The 27849-nt window shown below is 44.2% G+C and overlaps 1 protein-coding gene across 7 annotated transcripts in view; it reads left to right on the forward strand.

Moving 5' to 3' along the window:
* The window catches only part of LOC144822619 (uncharacterized), a 502963-nt gene that overhangs the window by 335025 nt on the left and 140089 nt on the right, over positions 1-27849 (forward strand). For all 7 annotated transcript variants that reach the window (XR_013608648.1, XR_013608647.1, XM_078680353.1 and 4 more), the window contains one exon: positions 15083-15182. Coding sequence is in view for 5 of the 7 variants with exons in the window: in XM_078680353.1 (XP_078536479.1) it covers positions 15083-15182 (100 nt within the window). In the remaining 2 variants the exon portion in view is untranslated. The remainder of the gene's footprint in view (positions 1-15082; positions 15183-27849) is intronic.

The following is a 27849-nucleotide window of genomic DNA, read 5'->3' on the forward strand; positions in this document are numbered from 1 at the left end:
ACTCCGGCTTCTTGTTCGAGTTTTGCCCCTTGGTTAAGCTCATTTATGATGCCCCAGAAGTCCCGGCTGTTAGGATGTTTGCCTGCAGTTAGAAGTTTGTTCCAGATGGTTTCTTTGTATAGATGCTTTGCAGCCCTCAATGCCTTCCTGTAGATGCACCTGGCTTGTCTCAGATTGGATTTCTTTGCCACTGACCCCAATGTTTTTTGTCTTGACGGCGCGGGCCTCCTTTGCGACCTTTCTTTTTTTGCTCTTAGGTCCATGTTGAACCAAGGCTCCTTCTTGTTATTGAGATTTCTGTAAATCCCTAGCCTTGCTTGAAACTTTTGCTGCAGGACCTGAATCATTTGCTCCCAGTTGGATACTCGGTCTTCCTCCTTTTGTATTCTTAAGTTGTCCATATGGGCTTTAACTGTGTCCGTGATTTTTTCCAGCCCCTCTCCACGCCATTTTAGTTTCCTCAAGTTAAAGTTTGATGCATGATGCAACAAGGAGGTCGTTATAGGTGCAGTGCTTGGTACAAAGTTCAGACTTATTATTTGAGGAAAGTGGTCACTTTCTACTCGATGTTCTATAGCAAATGATTCGATACTGGGGATTAATTCGTCACTTACTATGGAGTAGTCGATTATTGAATGTATCCTGCCACTCAAATATGTGACGGCTGCCGGAATATCCCCCTTTGTGTTCCCATTCAAGATTGACAGTCCATGTTCTTTTAGGCTGGAAGCTAACTTTTTTCCACTGCCGTTTGCGTTCGTCTTCACCTTCGCCTTTTTTTGGTCTATGAGGGCGCTGTTAAAATCACCGGAGATAACCAGTGGGTATTGCGAGTAGGTCTTTTGCATAACTTTAATAAGTGACAGCAAGGTCCCATTTAAAATTAGTTTTATCCACACTGCAAAGCATCTGCACTGCTGTACAGCATGGCTACAAAGCATTGCCAAAGCAATAGCTATCATAAGCAAGACCTTTTGGCTTTGCCAGTGCTTGTTTTGTTCATTACAGCGTCAGGTCAGCAAAGTAGGTCTGTGCTGAAGTGGAAATTTACAGCTGAAGAATGAATGTGGCTAGCAACACCTGTGTGTTCTTAGTAAAACACACAAAAAAACGCAGGCGTTATGAAGGTGCAGAGATCTTGGCAGTACTCACCTGCTAACGAGAGATGTTTGTGAGTACAGGCACAAACCGTGATATCAGGACTCACTGTCAATAACTTTGCTTTCTAAACTTTCAGGAATATTGAAACGAGGCACCTTGGGTGCAATTCATTTTAATATTACATTGGGAAACTAAACTGTTATTAGTATACATTGACACGGTTCCTTCTGCAGATTCCGTGGGTTATCCCCTCCTAGTATACCCTTTTCCCCCCACAAAAATATGAAAATATTTCTATAGATTTTTACATATTTTTTACCGGCATGGGGCTATCTGTAGTAACAGGTGCAGAGTAAAGGCTGTGTCTACGATGGGCCACGGATCAGATCCCTCTTTCCGGCCTGGGTAGGTAAAAACTAAATTTTTCACATTCTACTGCATTGTCTGGCCTGACACTCCAGATTATTGAAATGCTTTCGGAGCACTGAGAGTCTTTAAAAACTGACACTACTATATTGTAGTGACTGTAGGCCACAATGAGTTGGTGTTGAATGCTCTCTGTTTGAGGGGAGGGAGGAGTAGAATGATTGCACTGCTCTCTCCTGGGATGGGGTGGTCAGGGTTTGTAGTTCTTCTGCGGCTGGGGCAATGAATGGCTTCACTGCTCTCTCCTGGGAGGGGAACGTGGGATGGTTTCTACTGAGCTCTCATGGGGGGCTTGGGTGGAGTGAGAAGGCTTCCACTGCAGAGCTGGTACTGCCCCAACTGCAGAACTCTAGTTAGTCTAGTGATCAGGTGTATTGGACTCTCCTGAAGGTGCTGCCAGGGGAATTGTGGTCAAACCCAGAGTGGCGGATCGGTCTGCAGACATTGCTGAGGTCACGCATGGGGTAGATAGGGGACAGGGGACAAGGATCCTGCATGTGCTGTGATGTTATGAGTGAGATGTCACAAACAGGGTAGGTAGAACTGATGTAGGTTTTGGGTTTCCTTCTGCTTTTCCTTCAGCGGCGTAGCTAGGTGGGGGTGGTACGCACCAGGCGGCAATGTTTTGGGGACGGGTGCTGTCTAGTCCAGGATCATGTCATTGTTATTATGAGCCTCAGCAAGGCCTACCAGTGCAAGGGGTTCGTCCTTCTCTGCACAGAGTCCTCAGACCAATAGGAAGAAGTTGGCACAGAAACTGGAATAGACAATACAGAGTTTAATAAACCTCATGAGGTGGAACTACATTCACACAAGACCATTTGGTAATGTATGAAGTAGCACACCGAATTGAAGGAGTATGGTCCTTTTATACCCACACAGGGGCTCAGAAGAAGGCGGTGCAAGTACTAAACACAGGTTTTAGGTACATATATGGTCATATAGAAAAACTACAGTCAACAAGTGGGTGGAGCTAACAGTGGCTAATTCTAGTAAACACATCCTGACAGTTACAAACTTTGAACAGCTGCAAAGACAGCTGCAAGCTCAACAGGGCATGTGCAAGACAGGAAAGGCTAAATATACCTTGTCACTAGGCAGAATACAAGGGCAGGGGAAAGACAGGTAGGACAGAGCACATGGCAAGCATGTGGTAGCATATGGCATATGAAATGGCGGATAGACATACAAAATGGATTCCACAAAACTGACAAATTAGCTTCTAAATACAAGATGGCTTCTGCTAATGCTAACCCAGTCGCTGCCAAATTACAACAGACAACCCTTTTAGCATTACCTGAAGACATTTGTTTATCTGGGGTGATGTAGATATGCATCCTGTACATTGATGCTCATCATCCCAGTGATCTCTTTATTTAGCATTTGTTGTGCTTTCATTTCTGCAATATTTCTTTTGGGAGGTGTACAAGCAGTGATGCACATGGAGCACAGCATAGGACCACATTGTATACAAGCACAGCATGTAAATAATATCGCCAACAGTATACATAAAATAGTCAGTAATTTCCAACCCCAAGTAGCAAATAGTGTCCAGAACCGGGTCGAAAAAGTCCATGTACCAGTCTCTGGGTGAATCTCTTCAGCAATCTTATGCAGTTTTGATATTGCGTCGTATACTGAAGGTGAGTGGTCTGGTATAAACACGCAGCAGCTGTTACCGATGATGCGACATGCACCACCTCGATCAGCCAAAATCACATCGAGCACCATTCTGTTCTGGAGTGCTACAATCCTTGCAATTTGCAGTTCTTCTGTAATGTTCCGAAGTGCCATTGCTGTCTGATTGGTAACAGCTTCCACAACACGAGTGAGTCTCCTTATTTTCCTACTGTTTAATGCAGCACCCACGAAGAACAAACCCAAATTAAAATCGACATATTTTTGCAAAGTGGTATCAGTCTGATCAACCTCATCAGTGCTTATTGTTCATTTGTATCTGTTCTTAGAGATATCGTTATACAGTTTAAAATCCTGATGATACGATGGAGGTGCTAAGAACACAGGTGGTAACAAAAATGATATGTAACATACCCCAGACCACCCAGCAGGTAATTGATAGTATCCTTTATTCCCACAGACAAAATAAGTATTGTGCGAAGATGTGAAACTACTATTATTAGCTCCTTTAATAGTCAATGTCAAAATACATTCACTCCGTCCCACTGGAATTCTTCCAATACTGCTTATACACAAATCTGATTTAGCTCTGGTCACAGAAATTACAAAAGGTCCATTGTTCTTAATAGTTCTCATATTCGTGAAGACATATGGTGTCGTAATATTGTCAGGTTAATACTCTTCCCATTCCCATTTAGTGCCTGTAGCTTGAGGATAACCATCTTTATCTTGATAGCATACTTTATTCAGACGAATGTTAATCCCACCTACTGAAGGCTTTCCGGAAGCAAACAAAAGTGCACACCAAGATTGACATGAACCATTATGGGAAAACGGCAGAGAAATAAAAGGTGCTCCCCCTTTCTTTTGATGTGCAGGTATCATCCCACACACCCAACAGTTGGTAGTATTCGTGGCATTGTGTGTAAGATGTATGATGGTACAACGCATACTTTTACATCGCATGCCTTTACAACACGGTATTTACATTGAATACCATCACAACGCATAGTGCTTTTGGGTGTTGGATAGTGATTTATTTAATTTACTATTCCAACTCCAGTCCCCGTGGATAGTAGGGAAGGTGTTGGATAGTAAATTAAATATATTCCCTATCCTAGAGCGCCCCCCAGCGCAATGCGTTGTAATGGTTTGCATTGTAAAAGTTGCGTCGTAAAGGCACTGCGTGGTAAAAGTTGCGTTGTAAAGGTTGTACACCTTGTGGGTATAATGCAACATCTGGATGAATATTATTATTTAGCTAGGATTGTCTATGCTTCTGCTCATGGTAGGGAAGTGTATAATAGTGATGCTCAACCGGTACTGGAGTAGTGGCAATCAGCAATTTTCGAGCAGGAGCCACTTTCTCAACAACCCAAGTTATTGCTGCCAAGACCACTATAGCAACAATAAACCCTATCGCACAAATGATCCTTTTACTACAGATCTTGGCAATAGTTGATATTTCTGTAGCCATGATCACTTTTGTAGTTTAAAACAATTGTTGGAGCTCTTATCCCTGGGCAGCCGTTGATTTCTTCACCAAGGGCCAAGACGGGTGTCACTTCACAGGTCTGACCCCCTCCCCTTGCCACATCGGCTCTCCGTTTCACCAACACAGGGCGGTAGCTCAACCAGTCTTTTTCAGCACTGCAGATTCTTTACTCGGTCTCACGTGGTATCGCGATGCTCCAGAAATCGTGTGGTCCGGGAAGACTCCCTCAGATTTGTCAGGTGAGATAGCGTGGCCCTTCTATGTTTCCAAGATCTCTCAATGATCAGCCAGCACAGCAGCTTCCACGAAGGCAGGCGACACATGTTTGCAGTGTGTGCTGTGGACCCAGTTCTTCTTGTTCGTCACTCGAACTGCTGTCCTTGTTGGAAGTAATACTTGCTCTGGTTCTCGCCACCTCGGTTCCAAACTGTTCGACGCCTCGAAGACCTTGATCATCACATGGTCTCCAGGACGGAGTACGTGGACCTCACCTGTAGATTTGTCAGGAAGCACTTCTCGAACCTGTTGATGAATAGAGATACAACTGTCAGTTAACTGTGCCAAATAATCATTCAGCAGAACACAAGGTATATCATGTATAGGGCGTGGCTTAGGAACTCCCCAAATGTTCATTGGTCTTCCAAATACGATTTCATACGGGGTAAGGCCAGATTGAGAATGTGGCCCCGATCTTATGGATAGCAATGCCAATGGTAGTACATCTGGCCATTTCAGAGACGTGGAAGCAAGTATTTTCGCTAATTTCAATTTCAAAGTAGCATTGTACCTCTCCACTAACTCTGCTGATTGTGGGTGGAGAACTGCATGGAATTTCTGTTTGATCCCTAATCCTTTCAAGACATACTCAACAACTTGCCCAACAAAGTGAGGTCCGTTGTCACTCCATAAAAGCTTGCAAACACCATATCTAGGGAAAAACTCTTTCAGAAGCACCTTCGCTGTAGTGAGAGCTGTATTATCCTCTGTAGGGTATGCCTCTATCCATTTGCTAAAGGCACATACCACCACTAGGACATATTTGAGGTTGTTGCAGCATTCATGTTGGATGTAATCCATCTGCAAGACTACAAAAGGTGCAGTCAGTGTAGCAAACCCTCCTGTAGAGTTTGTGTCCCTTTTCCAGGATTATACTGCCAACAAATCAAACAGGATTGTACTATTCTTTTCCCTGTACCGGCAATTTCTGGCTGCTCTTAAACTTGGGTGAGCAATTTCGTTATCGCTAGAGCTCCAACATGTGCTGGCCCATGTGCCATTTGAACCATAGGCTGTATATAAGCAGCAGGCAATTTCCACTTATTCATTTCTTTGTTATACCAACAGCCCTCATCATCTAACATTCCTTCTTTAGACCATTGCTCAAATACTTTCATAGAGGCAGATCTCTGTATATGCAATACTTCCTCTCTAGCATCATGCCAATGCTCAGCTTGTAATTTCACTACGTACATGGATGTAGTCCTTCGCTGCATCGCAGTCTCACGGGCTACACGGTCTGCAAAGGCATTGCCTTGTCCTATTTTGCCAATGATTTTCTTGTGTGAGCTACACTTCATAATAGCAATTTTCTTTGGGTATGTAAGTGCAGTTAAGAGATTATGTACTAATTCTCCGTTCATTATCTGCATCCCGTGGGAGGTAAGAAAGCCTCTTTCCTTCCAGAGTAGGCCAAAATCATGAACCACTCCAAAAGCATAGCGGCTATCCGTGTAGATGTTCACACACAAGTCAGTACTAAGTTCACACGCTTGTGTCAAAGCTATTAGTTCAGCTGCTTGAGCCGACTTCTGTGGTATGCGAGCTGTTTCCACTACTGTCTCAAGTGTCGTGATTGCATATGCAGCTGAGGTCGTTCCATCTGGTAACTTCAAACAGGACCCATCAACCCACAGTTCCCCATCTAGATTTGAAAGGGGCGTATCTTGCAAATCTACGGGACCCTTTGTCTGTTCCTCAGTAAGGAATATACAATCATGAGGCTCTTTTGAGTGAGACTCAGTCACAGGATATGGCAACAAAGTAGCTGGATTGAGTATCGCACACCGCTTTAGTGTAATGTGAGGGGCTAACAGTGTCAGTTTGTATCCTGTCAAACGAGCACTAGTTAAGTGCTGCGTCTTAGTCTGATTCAAGAGGGCATCAACCGCATGGGGTACTAGCACCAACAGTTTATGTGACAACACTATCCCTTCACTCTGGCGTATGGACACAGCTGTCGCTGCAACTGAAAGGAAGCACCCAGGCAATGCACGAGCAACAGGAACAAGAACTACAGGAAAATATGCAGAGGGGCGCTGCTTGTCACTGTGTGTCTGTACTAAAACTGACAATGCACACCCATCTTTCTCGTGTACATAGAGTGTAAAAGCCTTTGTGTAGTCTGGTGTGCCTAACACTGGCGCAGAGCAAAGAGCTTGTCTTAACTGACGAAAATCATTCTGACATTCATCTGTCCATGGAAGGGGGATCGGAGTGTCTTTAGTCAAAAGCGCTAGCAGTGGTTAAACAATGTGTGAAAAACCCAATATCCATTGCCTGCAAAACGGGTACTGGTGTGTCTAAAATTGCTTGTATGCGATCTGGTGTAAGTGCACGACCCTCCTTAGACAGAAGGTGACCTAACTAGGTGATCTTCGATCTACAATATTGCAATTTCTTCCGTGATACTTTATGGTTGTGTGTAGCAAGAAAAGCAAGTAGAGACAAAGTACATTTTTCACACTTCTCAGGCGTATCGGCTGCCAACAAGATGCGGTCGACATATTGTATGAGAGCCACTCCTTCAGACAAAGTAAAGGAATCAAGTTGTCGTTTTAGGGCTTGCCTATAAATACTCGGACTCTCAGTGTACCCTTGAGGAACTCTACAAAATCTGTATGATCGATTATTCAAAGTGAAACCAAACAAATATCGGCTATCAGGATGAATAGGAATCGAGAAGAAAGCATTCTTCAAATCGATTACAGAAAATGTAGTTGCTGTTGGAGGGACTAGGGTAAGCAATGTTGTTATGTCAGAAACCACAGGGTACTGCGGTACTACAATCCTATTAACTTCTCTCAAATCAATGATGAATCTGTAAATCCTAGTGTCAGTATCTTTTTTCAAAATGGGAAGAATCAGACTATTGCAAACATTGTAAGGAACTTCTTCCTCAACCCCCACTTTAATCAAATCATGTACAATGCTTGTAAGTGCTTTTTCTCCTTCTCAGGAAATTTTATACTGAGGCAGTCTGGCAATGAAGTACCCTCCTTGACACTAATATGCACGGGCGGAATAACCATTTGCCCTACATCGCTGTCTGAAGTAGCCCACAAGGTACTAGGGAGTGAAGTTAATGCAATGTCCTCTTTAACAATACAGGATCTCTCAATCACGGGGTAGTTGTCATTCAAAATAACCCGTACTCCTTCTGGAGAACATCGTATCGTAGCCCTGAAATATTTGAGCATATCAAGACCCACAATATTATCTGGTGTGTTTGGAGAAAGCAAAAACGGACATGGAGCAGTAAACTTATTAACATGGAATGCAAGTGGTTGTGATAGTGGGCTAATGGAAGGTGTTCCCTCGAAACCTATCGATGTAATAGTTAAGCCAGACAGGGGAGCCCTAGGAACCAATTGTTTAGATACAGCGCTACAAGACCCTTCTGATATACTGGAACTTCGACTGATTCCTTACCCCATCCTAGGCAATCCTATGCATAAACAGAATCGTTTAAATCAGAGGGCATAGAATCAGACATTTGATACTGATTCCGTCTATCAAAAGCGTTAAACCCATCCTGTCCACGTGTATTAGCATCAAACCTAGCACGATCATCTGTGCCTCCTCTAGGCCCTGAGTTTCCTGAACGATTTCGCATTTGTCCCCTACCACGTGGATACTGCTGAGCACGCAATGCTGGACACTCATTAGCCCAATGTCTAAATTTCTTGCAGTACACACACTGATCAACAGACAAATTCAAACGAGTATAAGAAGGAAGAGACGAACCATAAGATCCTCGTCCACCTCTATTATTAACTCTAGAAGGCGGACCATAAGCCTGAGCTTTTAATTCTTTTGTCTTTTTATCCTCGTTACTTTTAGCTTCTAATTCATGTTGCTCATAATACTGAGCCATAGTTAAAAGAGCAACCAGAGAAGAGGTAGTCCATGAACTCTTGCTGGCCTTTAGGCGACTAGCTATTCCTGGCAGAAGGTTTGCGACATATTTATCGACGAACAAATGTCTACCCGTGTCATCTGTCAATAACTGCCCACTAAAATCATGGAATGCTTCTTCGAAGCGTGTGAAGAAGTCAGAAACTGATTCATCTGCCTTTTGCTTGCAAGATGCTAACACTGTCCAATCTATCTTTGTAGGGGGAATAATCTTCTTGAACTTAACTAATATAGCTGGCGGAAGATTTATTATTAATTGAAATGGTTTCTGTGCAAGTTCTCTTTCTTCATCTAATTGCTCTAAATCTTCCCATAATGCTCCATATGTCGCACGATCATCAAATTTACGCACGGTTCTCCACATATCTGGCAGTAATATCAGTCCAGAAAACAGATCAATATCAGGCAAAGTCATAGTACAAGAGCTAATAGCACCCTCAACTTCCTTGTAAAAGTCTGCTGGATTCTTTCGCTGATCAGGTAATGCAGTTTTAAGAGCCATGACATCTGCTCTATTCCAAAGAGTGTAACCCCGATTATAAATACAATAACCCCTTGCATCTGTAGAAGTCTTATCATCACTTGTACCCGCTCCTTTAGGAGGAACATATAAAGGCGCGGCTACCCGCAAGGGTTTCACATTAATTACAACATTCGCATCTGTTTCGGGAGTTGAAGCTCGTGCCATGCTTATCTGGGATGTTTGTGCAGCTGCGTCTGCTGCCTTTTTCTCCTCTCGCAGACGGACTGCTTCAATACGCAGTTTAAACAAAAGTATGATTGTGTCAGTCACCTGGGAGAAGACAAAAAGACCTTCACGTAGTTGCTTACAATCATTTGCTACATCATCGGGCGCCATTTCTACTGAAAATTTCCTAAACCGTTCAATAACCTCTGCAGCAAATGTATCGGTAAAATATATTTGCTCCCTTTCCGGCCAACCTTTTAAACTATCTAGAAGTTCAGAGGCAGTGATAGTACTACAAACGGCTTTACGAGCAGCAGCTCTAATGTCAGACACACGCCCAGCAGATAACATCGAGCGAGTTTCTCGAGCTTTGTCCTGGTCTGAAGGAGAGTCCTCATCTGACTCATATGGAGCAGAAGGAAGAGTATACGGAGGTGGACAATGATCTAATAAGAGAGAATCATCTTGGGGTTTATTAAGATTAGGATAAAGAGATCTACGAACAGTGTATTGGCCATTTACCTGTAAATTACGCACCCTATCTTCTCTCTCTTTAATTTCTTTCAGTTCCTTATTTTTGATTTCTAATACTTTTGCATGAATGCTCTTACTTTGTTCTTTTTCAATCAAGGTTTGCTCACGCTTCATTCGCTCACACACTTCTTACTCCCACATTCGCACACAGTCAAACATATCTTGCCTAGCCTTTCGCTTAAACATTCGTTGTTCCACATACTTAATCTTTCGCAAATCAAATGACCCATGCATAGGCTAAAGCAACTCAGAATCCTTACAAGTATATTTATTCCATAACGTGCTGTACATTATAGAGGAAATGCCATATTTAATATACATATCCCTATTAGGCATCCCTTCCGGGGGAGCCGGTTGTGCTTCATCGAGTCTCAAATTGGTACCACTAACAATGCAACACATCCTACGGAGTGTGCTAGAAACAGGCATGCCAAAAATAGTGCAGAATAAGCAGAATTATATCCAAGTAGCACTTAAGGTACCTTTAGTACGATGTGCCGTTCAAACGAATTAAAAATAGAGAAAATTCTCCTCATTACCTGTCTATATAAATTGCAATTTATATAGACAAATTTTCAAATACAAATATTGGCCAATCATACAAATCTAAAGCCACAGTAAGCGTTACTAAACTACCTTACCAATCCAAGGCATCAAAACCCAACAGCAAGCTCGCTTAATGACTCTTACCAATCACAGGGTGTCCAGATTCCAACTGCCAAGTTCTCAAATCGACAAAATGGTCACTGCACGGCCAATCAACATAAGAGTTCTCAGTCGAGGACCGGCACCACCTGGATGGTCAGATCAGAAAGAAAGGAAAAACGCCGGGTCTCCTAAGGCAGCGATTGCGTCCAAAGTGAGATTCCAATCCTTCGTCTCGACCACTCCTTTGGGCATCCAAGTCGCCGATGAGCCCTACGGTGGGCGCCAATTTATGGTGGTGAGCCTCAGCAAGGCCTAGAAGTGCAAGGGGTTCACCCTTCTCTGCAGAGTCCTCAGACCAATAGGAAGAAGTTGGCACAGAAACTGCAATAGAAAATACAGAGTTTATTAAACCTCATGAGGTGAAACTACATTCACACAACACCCTTGGGTATTGTATGACGTAGCACACAGAATTGAAGGAGCATAGTCCTTTTATACCCACACAGGGGCACAGAAGAAGGCGGTCCAAGTACAAAACACAGGTTTTAGGTACATATATGGTCATATAGAAAACCTACAGTCAACAAGTGGGTGGAGCTAACAGTAGCTAATTCTAGTAAACACATCCTGACAGTTACAAACTGTGAACAGCTGCAAAGACAGCTGCAAGCTCAAATGGGCAAGTGCGTGACAGGAAAGGCTAAATATACCTCGTCACTGGGCAGAATACCAGAGCAGGGGACAGAAAGGTAGGACAGAGCACATGGCAAGCACGTGGTAGCACATGGCATATGAAATGGCGGATAGACATACAAAATGGATTCCACAAAACGGACAAATTAGCTTCTAAATACAAGATGGCTTCTGCTTATGCTAATCCAATCGCTGCCAAATTACAACAGACATGTATGTGCATGTAACCTGCATGATCGAGGTAACTATTAGCGGTGATACTATGTGTCTCTCGGACCTCTTTCAGGTGTTCGCCATCCTTTTTCCCCAGCACCTCCCCAGGGGGGCGGCAATCTGAAGGATAGCCCTGGGCGCCACAAGCTCTAGCTACGCCTCTGACTGGGATGGGGGTACGAGCAGTGCAGCTGTGCAAGGAGCATCGCTGCTCAAGGTTGCATAGACCTGGCTCTCTGCCACACATACTTCCTGCACTCCTGTGCGCTAGCTGCTAGCTTCCCTGTACAACACAGACACTGTGTTGTTTCTGGATCCTCCACAAGTCATCTCAACGTCTAGGATGGGGAGCATGGGGTGTGGCAGCAACCATGTCTTCATGCGGGAACAGGTGAGGTGGCTGGTCACTCTGCGCACCACATGGAACCTGCCGTGTGCACTGCATGCCTCAGGTAGACCTCACTTCCTGCTGCCAGGCACCACAGAAGATGGTGCGTAGCATGCACAATGCTTTACAGAGCAAGCAGCCAGGGTCATACACAGACAGGCAATTGAGAAGTATGGACAACCACTGCACACCATGTGGCCCGCCTCATCACCTGTGTAAAGACGGGGCCTATTGGCTGGCAGTGGGCCGGCCTAATCACACGGACTAAATAACACACGAGACACTTGGTATACAGGTGTGACGCGCTTTTCCTCCGACAGCAGAAAAACCTTTATTTAAGCCCTCGGCCTAGCCCAGCCCCCAGGATGCATTCTTAACACATTGGACAGTAGCAGCCGGGTGGTTCTCTACAGGCACTTACCAGATGCCCCAGTCTGCCTCCTCACTCCTCCATTGGAGACGTGCCGCATTTTTAGTACACCGTGACAGAGCCACTCCAGCATGGGTTTCCCTCCAGGGGTTGTCTGACAGCACAGCCAACATCAGCTCAGACTCACTGTCCTCCTTGGCCTGCAGCGCCCAATGCTCATGCATAGCAGATGCGATGGAGGTTCAGGAGTAGTTGCAGAATCAAAAGTGTTCTCCCTTTCACCTGTTTTCAGCAGGGAACGGGCGATTGAGGTGTAGGTGCAGCGGGCTTCCATTACTATCTCCAACATGCTAAGGAGCAGGTACAGTTATGGGATATTTCGTCGCTTGAGGAGGGGGTGGGGGGAACCTGGACAGCTTGTCCTGTTATTCTTTATGGGAGAGGGTGCAGGTATGCAAAGTCCCCGATTGAGACAACCAGATACCAAGTTCTGTCTGCGCCTCCACCCTTAGATTTGTTGAGTTGTAATTTGCGACCCCATCTGACTCCATCTAGCCAGTCATCCGAGAGGGTCTCCCCGGGAATTGCCGAGGTTACAGGGCCTCCTGAGACCGAAAGCCCCTGTTAGCAAACCTTATTTGGTCTCTCTAGCCAGATATCATTCAGAGATTTGAGGTTTTGGAACGACTCCGGAAAGAGACATAAGGGGTTTAACATGCACTAGGGGGCAAACTGGCCGAATTAGCTCATTGTATTGACATTTTAGAGGAGAGATTGACCCATGTAAGTCTGGAGGTCACCGAGAATTTAATGGGGATCAAAGCCTTAGAAGACCAGGACAGACAGGTGAGAGATTAGGTCGAAAGGTTAGAGATGTATTCAGAATTTTCTTTCTAAATATGAGATTTTGACATGAAGATTTTGAGTGTGTTTATCTGCAACAATTCTAGAAACACTATTTCAACCAATATGATGGAATTTAGAGCAGTACGTTCAAGGCCCCACACTGAGTGCTATGAACACAACAACTGTGTGACTGGATATATTCAGTACAATCTAACTTTTTACTTGAAGGATGAGAGAAGAAGGCGTGTAGGTACAGATGGTGAAAGAAAAAGTCTATTTTTAAAAATAGCTGGGATAATAAGAATTCTTGACTTTAGCAAAATGTTAACCCTTTGTAAAGTGAATGTTACTTCGTTGTTAAAGAGCTATAGGATAAAACAAGTTTCTGAAGTTGGTTTTTTGCAGGTTTTTGCATTTTTTTTATTTCCTTCAGTGAGGATACTTTCTATGATTTTTGTCAGTTTCATTCACTGTGTTTGCAATTCTGTTTTGCATATACTTGTTTCTTTTTTTGGTAATTATTAGTTTGTGATTGTGAGCCAGTATGATTTTTGGGGGAGGTTTTTTTATATAATGTTAGGTTGCAGTGTATCTGATGTTCTATTTCGAGGAGACTTTGGGTCTCCTTGAATTATGTATTTTTTTGCATGCAGGGTCCTACTGTCCCGTAGAGAGATCCGGTAGTACCCGATGGACTGGTCTAACAGCTCAGTGTGTGGGAGAGTTTCGGGGCTGTTTGTGGGCCTGTTTTACGGTCTGCTGGCCCAGTTTTTACTGTTGATTTCCCTGATATTATAACAAACATTGCTTATTGCAAGCTTTAAACCTTGACATCTTCCATTCCTTCTGAAACACTTATACAGTGTGAGTTTAAAAGTTCCCCGATTTGCAAGGATAAGTAATTTTTTAGCGATTTAGTTGACTAATGGGGGTCACTTTTTATTTTGTGTGGGGCCTACTTCAAGCCTCTGTAGATGTTACCTCCAGTTTCTTTAATATTCTTCTCAAGTGCCTTCAGACATTTTTTCTTTAAAGTAAAATTAAGATTATTTAGATATAAGCCGTTATATATTTTAAAGAAGAAACAAAATAATTAGAAAAATTGAATATTAAGAATTTTGTGAAACAAACACTCCTCCAAAATGTAAGTCCAAAGAAGAGGCTAAATTAATGCAGTGCACCATTATTTAACATGATAGATCTTTCTACAAAATGTACAGGGCTGCAATGGAAACCGAATTCGTTCCTGGCAAAGCTGTTCAAATCAGCCACTCACAGCAGAACGCAAAACTAGAATGGGGCAATAAGTGCAGATTAAGTCATGGATACTAATTCTCTTAAAATAGCCCCAGAACCTGCAGCTTATACAGATCTTTTCGTACATATGAATTGGCCCAAGACCTTATGAATTATAACATGATATGAGACAGGAGTCTGTAAATCCTATATACAGGCCGTCTGTTGTTTGCCTATTACAGTTGAGCTGTGCCTGTAATAAAGAAATGACATAGCTGCTCAACTCTTATACCTTATTAAAGTTGATTTCAGAAGTCAAAATGTATACTGCCAGAGTCAGTAATCAAAGAGAAAGGTAGATCGTGGAACATCATTACAGCTGTAGTTTAAACAAAAAGGGTGGCTTTTACTTCTTCAAATCTGATTTTCTAAAATTAACAGTGACGGGCGGAGAGAAGAAATGTCTGTATATTGTTTGCAAGTTATGGGTTGTTACAGGAAGGATAGAAGTCCTATTCAGGTTTCTATACATTCTGTAGTAAAAAATGTTTAACATGACATTAAACAGATTCTAATATTTTTCTGCAACAATTTACTATCTGAATTTTGCAGCATTTGGCCTCACACTACAGATTTTGCTTCTATTCTTCATTGCTGCATCCTATCGATTTCCTATGAAAGAATAACACAGCAAGGATTTCAGTTGTTTGAGGTAAGAATGAATAAAGACTGTTCATTTGAACATAGAGATAAGCAGGGAATTATATCAAAATAATGTGTTTTATTCTATGGTTTTTCATTTGGAAAGAGGTTTTCAAATGTTAGAAAGTGGTTTTCAAATTCACACTTTAAATCTGATTTGACTATAGTATCAATACAACATCAATATCAATTTCCTTCCGACTTACGTTATCTTGAAACTTAGCCGTGACAAATTGCAACCAATGCTAATTAAAAGTATCACAGTCCACCCTGCCTCCAACCATTACTACTAAGTTTGTTCCTGAGTCTTCTAGAGTCTAATTTAACTACGCCAGGAACAACCCCTCTGCATTCTTCAACATCATTTTCCCAGCAAATCATATGATGCATTTGTTCAGCATAAATAGTAAAGACTGAGGGGTGTCTGTTACCATAGAAACACTTCATGGCAGGAGCAAGATGGCGCCCATCTAGTGGACGCTAGCAGAGCTATAGGGTAGCGGCCCGGATCGAAATGTGCCTGGTGTGAGAGCAGTATCGCTTTCTCCCCCGCTCCGAAACCCGCTCCCCATTTAGATTGGCTTCGGATGCTGTACTCACCCCCCGCTTTAGATGCTGTTCGGCGACAGGCGGCAGGCATTCATACTGTCTCGGAACGTCTCTCCTAGTTCGGCGCTGCGTTTCAGTGTACCTGCAGCGCCTACTGCTTCAGCTCACCAGCGCCTTCACAATGGCTCTGAAAATCGCGGTGAACGTCCCAACAAAAGCAGCAGCGGCGGCTGCTGCTAGAAAAGCGCAGAGCGAGGCAATTCCAACCACCAACGAGAACGTCATGATAGGACCAACAACTCCCCGGGACAGCTGCCCAAACAACACCCGACAGAATCGAGGAGAGGGAAGGGAGGTACAACTGCAGGCAACAGCAGGCTGAAACCAGTAGGACCCTCGGTGGTGGAGCTGTTACATCAGAATAAAGATGCATCGATCACAGTGAGTACTGTCCCCGGGAATCGGCTTGAGGGGAATCCTGGTGAAGCGGTTGGGGCAGAAGTGGGGGACCGGGCTGATGTTGGCGGGAGCCCTGAAACAACGCATCACTCGTCTCTTTGAATATTGGAAAAAAGAGGGCTCACTAACAGGAGTTATTGCAGGGTCAATCTATGGAAATCAAATAGTCATCCACAGGTACTTTGTCCCCTAATCTAAATGGTAACTCTCTGATGGGAAAAGGAGAGCCATTCATTAGTAATGCATCAAAGGAGCTTGTCATGCCCCCTACAATACATTAAGAGACTGTAAGTCAAATGGGGCATGAAGTTGAAACTATGGCCGTGAAGGATGGTGGGAAAGTGGAGAAAGAACAGAGCGACTGCTTCTTCTCGCTGACTGAGGAAGCAGAGTGGTCAGAGGATGCATTAAGTACATCACAGGGGGCTAGCAGCTTGGAATCGGATCTGGATCTGGAAGAGAGCGACGAGGATCTACCTTCAACAACAAAAAAAGGTCAATGTCGCTTAGGCAAAGGGAATAGGCAGAGAAAAGATCTCTCTTTGGATTACTCAGCTAACACCCCATTGTCAGGAACCGCCGACAAATCCTCAGCTGCCACAAAACCCGAAGGACCCTCCACACTGGAGACAATTCATCAGGCCATATTGGCCCACAGAGAGGAGGCGCGCCATGACAGCAGGAAAACCCAGGCAGGGATGCGGAAAATGCAGGAAGTAGTCCGTAAACTATCCAAAGCGTTCTCTAATATGGGGGAAAGAGTTACACAGCTGGAGGATAGGGTAATGGGCACTGAGAGTGAAACTGCAAGGGCAGTTATAATGTTGGAGGCTCATGATGCCCAGATAAAAGACATACAATGGAAGCTGGAGGAATCAGAGAACCGACAGAGAAGGAACAACCTTAGAGTTCTCGGGGTGCAGGAAGGGGTGGAGGGATCTGACGTCAGGAGTTATATCATCAGCCTGTTTTCTTCTGCTTTCCCCGAATTATCGAACTGGAACTGGGCATCTGCGATACAAAGGGCACACCGTATCCCTTTCAAACATCACTTACCGTTGAAGGAAGGAGACAAACCACGGGCCATCCTGGTCTTTTTTTGAAATTTTCTATTGAGGCAATCCATCTCGGATAAGGCAAGACCGGACGCCAGGAGGACAAGCAGGGAGATATCTTTCTTTGTAAGCCCGGATTTCTGCCACATCACGGTAGAGAGACGTTGGAGACTCAGACAGATGCTGAAGCCGTTTCAGGACAAAAAGATCCAGGCATTTCTGATTAACCCCACGCAACTGAAAATCATTAATCAGGGGGCTACCCGTTACTTCTCTTTGGAGATCAAGGCTAAGAAGTATCGGGACTCTCTGGACTCCCTGGGTTAAAAGTGTTTTGGGGGTATTCTTTCTTTCTTTAAAAATCATCGATCTGAGCTGTTGGTTGATGTTTGATGTTTTGAAAAAGCGGGGGGTGGGGACTGGAGTAGGGTTTGTCCTTTTCTTGGAAGATTTACACAGCGGACACAATGTCTAGAACTTGGTGGGGGTTTTCTTTCATTAGAACCTGCTACCTTCTAAGATCACATTCATCACATGCACAGACCCAGGTCTGAGCACTCCCAGGGAGGAGCAGGTAGCTTTCACAGGGCTGGGTGGTTGGGGGAGGGGGGTAACAAGGTAGGGGGTGGTAGGATGCAGGTTTTGGGCACTTTGGGGGGTAGGAGAGGGGTTGGGGGTCAGAAAAGAGAAAATTATTGGAATCATGTGTACTGCAGTTATAATTCTAAGGTTGAAGGGTCAGCTTTTAGAAAAAAGGTATCATGAGGAAGCTTCGGTTCTGTACGTTGAATATTGGGAGGATGAATGATGGGTTAAAAAGACAGAAACTGGGGCATTTTGTAGCTTTGAATAGCCTAGATGTTATTTGTATCCAGGAAACGCATTTGCCATGGTCCAAGAAAAATTTGCTAAATCTTAAAGATTTTGAGCTCGTGGGCTGTTCGAAGCAAACATCTATGATCAGGGGGGTGGCCATTTTAATTAAAAGTAATCTCGGAGGATGCAAACGGTCCCTGTCGGATGTGTGGGGTAGATGGGCCATAGTGGAATTAAATACAGGAATCACCATATGTACAATCTATGGCTCAAACCAAGATGATGCCGATATATTTGATAGCTTGGAAGTGAAACTACTTAACTGGCCACACCCATTGATAGTCTGCGGGGACTTCAATATCTCCACAGATTTTATGACGGGAATGAATAACACCAACTATCTTGGCCGTAAACCCAAGGTGTTCAGAGCTGTGTCCGCATTAATTAACTCTCATAACTTGCTGGATGTTTGGGGTTATAATGAACCACAAAACCCGGGTTTAACCTTCTTCTCGTGTCCCTTTAAAAAATATACCAAGCTTGATTATGTGTTCATATCCCAAACGGAGGTTGGAAATATAGGCATACGTAAATTGCCTAAAATAATCTCTGACCACAGCCCATTGATTTTATTATATGAAATTGATAACCTATCCTCTCCGCCCTACAAATGGACGTTTGAGAAGAGATTACTTGGTAACCCTGATTATGTGAACCATCTTAAAAACTGGGCTCAGGGTTATTTCGATTCAAACAGGTATAGTGCCTCTCGTAACACAGTTTGGGATGCTTTTAAGGCGACACTAAGAGGGGAGACCATCAGTTACACAGCCTTTCAAAGGAAAAAAGCACGAGAGATTCATGAATCCCTTTTGGATCAACTGACTCAGGGAGAAGAACAACATCTAAGTGACATTGTGCAGGGGAGAGATACAAGTGAAAGTTTAAGTAAGATTCTAGCATTGAAGGCGGAAATATACAAAGCAGATGCTCAGAGAAGTGCTGACAGTTATCAGACCTCTAAGAGTAAAATGTATGAGACAGGGGAACAAGCCGGCAAGCTATTGGCTTGGAGGATAAGGCAAGGGGTCAGCAGAAACCACATAGCTAAAATTCAGGCGGGCAACCAGTTGTATACAGACGCAGAAGATATCAGACGGGTGTTTAAGGAGTTATATCAAAATCTGTATCAAGAAGAGGCCAGGGCAGATCCCGCTAGTCTGGCTTTTGATGATCTAGGGCATCCACTTTCGGTTCACGAGAGGAATATACTAGACAGGGATATTGAACTAGAAGAAGTCATGTCGGCCCTTCAGAACTCACCATCCGGTAAAGCCTCTGGGCCCGATAATATCCCTGCGAAGTATATAAGTGCCTGCAAGAAATACTGGCCCCAGTACTACTGGACTTATTTACAGGCATTGTCTGGAGAGGAATTACCCCAGATTCCTGGAAGGAAACTAACATCATAGTCTTCCATAAAAAGGGTAAAATGAGGGAAGACCCAGGGTCGTACCATCCGATATCCCTCATAAATTCAAACACGAAAATATATGCCAAGGTCATGGCTAATAGGCTGGGAGGGGTCATTGGCGGACTGGTCTCCCCTTGGCAGCATGGGTTCATCCCGGGTTGGGGTACAACAGACCATATAAGACGCGTCATCACCATGTTTGATGCCCTTGCTGCCTCGGGGGGTCGCGGTGCCATGATCCTTCTCAACGCCGAAAAAGCCTTTGACCGCGTGACCTGGCTGTATTTGTGGGGGATATTGTAACGGAGGGGCTTTGGCCCCAAAATAATCAAGTGTATATGGGCTATGTATGTGGACCTGTGTGAAAGCATATAGCTAATGGGAGGAGCCTCAGATAAAATCCTCATTTCCCAGGGGACCCGGCAAGGGTGCCCCTGCTCCCCAATCCTCTTTGCTTTATATATTCGCCAGTTAATAAGAAGGATTTTGGGAAGCAGGGGCATCAATCCAGTGATATTTGGGGGCTATGACACCAAGTTGTTGGCTTATGCGGACGACCTGGCAGTCTTAACTCCAGAGCCCGCTGCCGCAATGTTGGATCTGGAGGCAATAACTACAGAGTTTGGCCAATGCTCAGGCTACCTACTTAATGTAAATAAGACCCAGATAGCATGTACGAGCAACATCATTAAACGGGATAGTAGATATACAGACTCGGCAACCTATCTGGGGGTCTAAATTAGCCCGTCAATGGAGTCTATAGTCAAAGAGAATTATGAACCAGTGATCGTCTCAGTTACATCGGAGTTAAAACGGATAGATCCTATCCATCTTTCATTAATGGGCAGAACTAACGTTCTAAAGATGACTATGAGGCAGAGATTTCTGTATCTCTTTCGGTCAATCCCGCTAATGCTGGGAGAGAACCTGCTTAAATCCATCGAGATAACATTCACCTACTTCCTGTGGAAGTATGGAAAGACAAGACGCTCATTAAAATATCTTGCGCTTTCACAGGAAAGAGGTGGCCTAGGTGCCCCCAACATTAGGTGCTGCCTCCTAGCTTCCCTGTTTAGTCAAATGGCGATACTTCTGGGCAATACTTCAATATATATTCACAGGCTCCCAGGTAGCATTCCCCCACCCACTATTTATGAACTACTGATGGGGAAGGAGGCTGTGGGTTCACTGCTATGCAATACTGATTGGCGATACTACAACAAAAAAAGATACAAGGTATTGGATACAGCATGGAGGGTTTGGAAAGAAGTTATGAAGTTTTTAGGTACTTTGAAATTTAACTACTACACACCCTTATGGAATTCCAAACTTTTCCCATACTGTAGCTGTGATGGAGGGGGGTCTGAATGGGATTCTTTAGGAACTCGCAGAATTGGGGATGTATGGGTTTTGCTGAACTTCAACTGAAATATCGATTGGAATCAAAACACAGCTTTAAGTTCTTGCAATTACATCAAACACTGATGGCCATTAGACCCAGACTTAACCCAGGTGGAAGAATTAAGATCCTTGATTATGTCTTGGATGGGGGGACCAGGATCGGTACGATCTATGAGGCCCTCTCCGAGACATGGCAAGATGATATGGAAAAGGTCGATGCCTCGCGGGCAGTTAAACTCGGGGACCCGGACGTGGATTTGGACAGAGCATTGCAGATGGCAAGCAGCTTATTCCGATCCACAAACCTAAGGGCACAACATTACAAAACACTATTTAAGCTGTACTACACCCCAGCCAAGCTTTTTGAGTGGGGCAAAAGAGAAGATGACAGGTGCCCTAGGTGTTTGGGGGGGCCGGCTAATCTAGTCCATATGTTCTATGATTGCAGTGCTCTGAAACAGCTTATTTCAGAAATGGAAACATTTTGGGAGGGGCTGCTAGGGATTAAAGTTACCCTATCCCCGGTCCTGTTGGTATTTGGACTAGATTCTAAGTTAAAATTGAAAAAAGAGGCAGAAGCTTTTGTATTTATCGCTGTTGCAGTCCTAAAAATATTGTTGGCCGCACGGTGGAAGGACTATATGGCACCCTCATTCCAGATGTGGTTATCCAGACTACTTGGCATTCATAATATCGAAGTCGCCTTATACTCCCGAAGGGGAAGGAAGATGAGGGAGCTGGGGCAGAATATCTGGGCCCCTCTTAAAAGCTGGAGGGATGCTAGAAAGTCCTAGATATCGTTCGTTTATGTATTTTCTGCCTTTTTTATTGTGACAATTACTGATTTGCCTTAAAATATTATGTTTTTTATCTTTACAAGATATTTAAGATGAATTGGTCCCAACTACCCGGAGGGATGCTAGAAAGTCCTAGATCTCGTTCTTTTATGTATTTTCTGCCTTTTTTATTGTGATATTTACTGATCTGCCTTAAAATGTGATGTTTTTTATCTATACAAGATATTTAAGATGAATTGGTCCTAACTGTTTTAAAAGATTTAAACTGATGTATAGGAAACTGTATTATAATGGAAAGATATTTTTGTATACAAATGATTTCAATTTTAATAATAAAAAAATAAATAGTAAAGACTGAGGAAAAGTGGTATTAGCAGATGATGTATTTCCACTCTCATGTATGAGCTCAGTTTCTTTTTGTGTTGGAACCCATTCTAGAACATCGATACCAAGCTGAGGGTCACTGATAACAAACTGATCCTGAGGCTGCCTTCAGCACATGCTTCTTCTTTTATATAAATAAAGCAGAAATACATGTTTCCTCTTCCTCCTTTATAGTTCCTACTGGCAACTCATCCCATTGTACTGTGTAGAACATATTAAAGCTGCTTGCCTTGGTACACCAAAAACACTTAGGCCCAGATTTACTAAATTCTTTCGCAATACAGAGCAGCAGCCAAAAATGCTGAGTTGCACTGCATGAGAAGAAGAGTGCCCGTGCTCAGTCAGGTAGCAGGGCGCTATACACTCACCTGTGTACCATAGTGCAAGGGTGCCTGCATGAGTCTAGCATATGTTTTGTATTAGAGAGGAACCCTTCCAGGTCAAAATTCTAGACTTAGATACAGTGTAAACAACAAAGGGTACGCTGTTCCCCAGGGTGAAAAAGTGAAAAAGGAGTGGATGAACCAATCAATGGGTGAAGGCCCCAATACACGAGGAAAGGGAGGGGAATCCTCCCTTTGGAATTAAAACCCTCACACATCCATCAAGCTAGGTGTCATGCTTCATCATATGGGTTTTCTCCCCGTCAAGCCGGCGGTGCAATACCTGATGGGCACCCATAGAGGGGCTCTTTACCGGAGATCTTTTGTTCCTGCCGTTGGTGCTGTGGGTGTGAGGGCCCTAGGGAGAGTGTAGACGTGGGGGGTTGGTGAATTAAAAAAGGTTAGATAATCCACTGGATGAGTTTTGATGGTGTGGTCATCTACCTTATTAACATTTGTGAAGAGAGGATGCTCGCTGGTGCAATGATCCAGGACAGCACGCTCTATTTAGTCGTTGTTTACATTACAAGGGTGTTACCATGCAACTGCCATGGATTTTATACATTCCCAGATGTATAAGAACGTATAAATCTAGGAATGCACCAACATTTTAAACCCTTCCCAGGGGAGGCATAATGAGGAGAAATATCTCTATTTCTCCTCATGTCTTCCTCTTTCTATGTGTGCTGCATTTCAACAGATATACAAAGTAGAATGTGCCTCCCAGGATTGTTTTTGTGCCGGAAGGTGTCCCTTCCTGCACAAAAACAATCCTACATGCAACTTAGACACCATTGCACCATTGTGGAAGGGTGCCTGCGTTGACCCTAGGCAACCAAAAGGGCGTTTGGGCAGGAGAAAAGCACAGGAAAGTGCTGTAGTGCCTTAAATACGGCACATTCCTGCCCTTTCTCTATCACGCAGTGCAGCACAGCAAGGTGACTTGCTTCACTGCACTGTGTGACTTCACCTCAAATTGGCCCCCTAATTTACAATCTTCAACATATTGAGAAAGCGCCTGCTCATGTGTGCATGCTTATGGGGAAACTATTTTGAGCATCTTAAACTTAATAAAGTAATGGAGACCTGACGAAATCAACATTAGTCTGTCCTTTAGGTTACAGTATCTCTCATTCAAAAACAGTGGGTGCTAGATATGCTTTATAAATGACCCCCAATCACAACGTAAATACAAAAGCATCTATGCAGTGTGGAAACCCACAGTGCTGTCGTCACTTGATTTTCTGCACCCCACAGCTAATCTGTCACAGTGTACCTGTCCAAGCTCCTTTCGAAAGAAAACAAGGGCACTCCCTTTTGCTCCGCACCAAAATGGTATTTCATTTAGTTACCCATTAAAGTAATCCATTGCTTTCCATCGTTGTCCACATCTTTAATAGACTGTACCTGCAAGGTCACTTCTGTTCTGCATCTTTGATCCTCATGGGTGTATGCTGGCTGCATACTGGCTGGATACTGGAATGCTGCCCACAAAATGTGTTTGTTTCTATGCACACAGTTGCCAATGCTGTTTTCTATGCACACCGTTGCCAATGCTTCATGCAAGTTGAAAACAACAGTTGCGCAGGTACCTAAACAAAGTTTCAGTTTACAAGCATTTACCGCGTCTATGGGCGGTACAGACCATTTGTTTCTCCAGGGCAATACACTTGAATTCTATTTCAGGAAGCGGAGGCGAGGATTTTGCTAGTCCTTTCTCCATTTTATTGGACAGCAAGTTAAAAGTAAGAAAAGAAAAACATTAAAACCAAGGACTACCCTAACCAACATGGCAGCGGTAGTCATGGTAGCACATCAACCAATAAGAGTCCATCAAGCAGCATATACGGATTCCCAGCCGTTAGTCCTTCCTCTTTCTCCATTGCTGCCTCGGCAAGATAAGTCACCGTTTTTACCTCAGCTTGATCTTTGTCGTGGCAGTTTAGAAATTGATTGTAGACAGCTTTGTATCAGTTTTGTTTAATTAGTTTTTATCTTCGCCTTTGTTGTAGGCTGTTTTATTGATGTTTATTTAACGCGGTAGGCTTTTAGCCCGAGCGTTTCTTCTACGCGCATGCGCGGTCTTGGTGTCGGCTTCTGACGCCGACCGGCTTTTACTCCTCAGCGCCCTTCGCGCTTGTGTAGAAATGCGCTGAGGCTTTGCGCTTCTGCTTATTTCTGCCTCGTCCCTCACACTGACGCTGTGGTTATTGACGGCACGTTATTTTGTGACTGAAATTTTAAATAAATTATTCTTTATTTTTCAGTCAGTCATTTAAGTTTCCAGGCTTTGTGTAACGTTTTAAGCCTGTTGTGGTACCTGTGTGAGGGGCTTCCCCTTGTATATAGTTGGGGTGTTTGTTTTATGGGTACCAGTTTTTCTGCTGAAATGCAGTCCGGTCCTTCCCATGTTGAGGTGGCGAATTCAAATGAACAGCCACAACTGACACTTTCGTGCCCTCCTGCAGAGGTAGACAGGCTTCTCTCTTCTGCGATAGCTCAAGCTCTGGCACCTCTGCAGGACAGTGTTAATAAGCTGTCAGCCCATGTGTTCAAGACTGATTCGGGTGTTTTTGGGGACAGCGGGGCAGGGCCCAGTGGTGTTTCTTGTGTTCCACCAGGTACGGCCAGGAAGCGTGACGCGGGGCACCTGGAGGGCTTCAGCAAATTAACTGTAGTCTTTCGTAAGAGTGCGCGCACGCTAAGAAGCGCACCCTACCGGGGGTATGACCCGGAGAGATAGGTGGTTTTGCCTCCCAGGACCTTGACCCGGAGGAAGGGTTTCCCAATGAGGGAGATGATGAGGAGGACGATTATGTAGATGAGGATGAGGATGCTTCCTCAGAGGATTTTTCGGATGTGAGCAGGTCTTGGCGCCCAAAACCTAGTGTTTCTGGTTGTTCAGAGGGTGAACTTGTGCCTCCCGATATGTTTTACCCATCTACTATTTTTAGACCCAGGTCTTCAGAATGGTTTCCTGAGAAGTCTACTGCTGAGTATGTCGCTGCTAAGCTTCAACAGCCTTTACCTCAGGATGTACGTTTACGCCTGCGTTCTGAGTGCCCACCCCTGAAATTGATCCAAAATTATGCACCTTCTTTGCCAAGTATGTCAAAGACCCTAAGAAGGGTATAGATAGGTCTTGGAAAGCCTGTCAAGATAAATTGTTGGATGTTGTTGGTCCTCTGACGAAATATATTGAACTAGCCCAACGTTCTAAAGAGTCAGGCATGCCTCTTTCGGTTGATGACATTGCTGGTTGGTCACAAAGGGCTATGTGCCTTCTTGGCAATGCCAATTGTGCTCTTTCAGCGGAGCATCGACGATCCTTGTTGCTTAAGATTGACCCAAAATTGGGAGAGTTGTCGTCATCAGAAGCGGGCCCGATTGCGCAGGGTGTTTTGTTTGGGGACCCCTTTGTGAAGGAGTTAGGGAAGTTCGTTGCTACTTTTTCAGCCCTAGACAAAGCTCAAGCTTCTATGAAGAAGTTTTTTCCCAAAAAGGTTTTTGGCGGGGCCGGCAGAGGCAGGGGTCGCTCTTCCTGCCGCCAATTCCAGCAAAGCCCCAATAGAGGTCAATCCAGAAGAAACAACGGCTGGAATGATGGCCGTCAGGGTACCTTTTACCCTTCCAGAGGAGGCAGAGGCCAAGGCAAGGGACATGGTGGCTACCAGTCCAACTCCAGAGGATTTAATGGTAAGATTTCACATCATTTCTCTGGTTCGAATGGGGGGAAGGTTGGCGTTGTTTCCCAAGGCCTGGTCGTTGATAACTTCAGATTCTTGGGTTCTGGAGACCGTTCAAGGGTTCCACATCGAGTTTTACGGTTCCCCTGTTCAGCTCTCTCGTCCACGCCCTCTAGTTTTTTCAGTCACAGAGCAGGAGCTTATAGACTTGGAAGTTCGGGCTATGTTGCAAAAAGGCGCCATCAGCCCCTCTTTTCTTCACCCAAACGGTTTCCTCAGCAATATCTTTCTAGTGGAGAAGAAAGACAAGGGGTTCAGACCGGTAATCAACCTCCGCTCCTTCAACGAATGGCTGATTTACATACATTTCAAGATGGAGGGCATCCATCTTTTGAGAGACCTTCTGTTGCAAAACGACTGGTTGGTTCGCTTGGATCTGAAGGATGCTTATCTTTCGGTTCCAATCTATCCTCCTCATTCTCGGTTCCTCCAGTTTCTGTGGAAGGATCAGGTTTACGAATTTCGTACGCTCCCCTTTGGTCTTTCCTTAGCATCTTGGTGCTTTACCAAACTCCTGCGCCCGGTGGTAGAACATCTCCGTACCTTGGGGATTCGCCTAATAATTTACCTGGACGACATTCTTTTAATGAATCAGTCCAAAGACCTCCTTCTTCACCACCTTCAGGTTACAATTTCCCTTCTTCAATCACTGGGCTTCATCATCAATGCCCAGAAGTCGGATTTAATTCCTCATCAGGAAATGACTTTCCTTGGATTTCTGATCATAACTACGGATGCAACGCTTCATCTTCCTTCTCAAAAGATCTCCAAGATCAAGAAGGAGATGCTGAGCTCCTCATTCGGGGAGCCTGGACCCCCAACACCACTAAGCGTTATAGATCAGCGTGGAACAGATGGGTTTGTTGGTGTGTGGCAAAACACCTGGATCCCATGGGCTCCTCTGTCACTGATGTGATTAACTTCCTCGCTGAACTTTTCCAAAAGAAATTGGCATACAGCACCATTAATTCTTTCAGGTCAGCAATTTCTGCTGGTCATGCTCTTGTTGATGGCTCTCCGGTGGGTGAGCATCCTTGGATTTGTAAACTCCTCAAGGGTATTCGCCTTTCGCGTCCCCCAGAACCCCGTTATTCTGGGTTATGGGATGTTAATGTGGTTTTGAATTTCCTTATCTCCAGGCAGGATAATCAATACCTTTCGCGTAAGGAACTTTCTGCTAAATTGGCGATTCTTCTCTGCCTGATTTCTTGTAAACGAGCTTCGGATGTTCGTGCTCTGGACATTTCGGCCAGGGTCTTTACCCCGGAAGGTGTTACATTTACAGTTTCAAGAAGAACTAAGTGTAATACCAGGTCAGTTTCTTATCCAGCCTTCCCAGATTCTCCAAAGCTCTGTGTTGTTCGTTGCCTCAAAACTTATGAGGATGTTACTCTTGAATTCCGCCCTCCGGGCGAGAGACAATTGCTTATTGTGGTTAAAAAACCTTTTAAAGCAGTTTCCTCTCCCACCATTGCCAGATGGGTCAGGTGGATTATGTCCGAAGCTGGAATTAATATCACTGACTTTGGGGCTCATTCCACTAGAGGTGCAATGGCTTCCAAGGCTGTACAGGTAGGGGGATGTTTGGAAGATATTATGAATGCAGCGGATTG

Source organism: Lissotriton helveticus, chromosome 3_1 (genome assembly GCF_964261635.1).
Source record: "Lissotriton helveticus chromosome 3_1, aLisHel1.1, whole genome shotgun sequence".
Classification (NCBI taxonomy): Eukaryota; Metazoa; Chordata; class Amphibia; order Caudata; family Salamandridae; genus Lissotriton; species Lissotriton helveticus.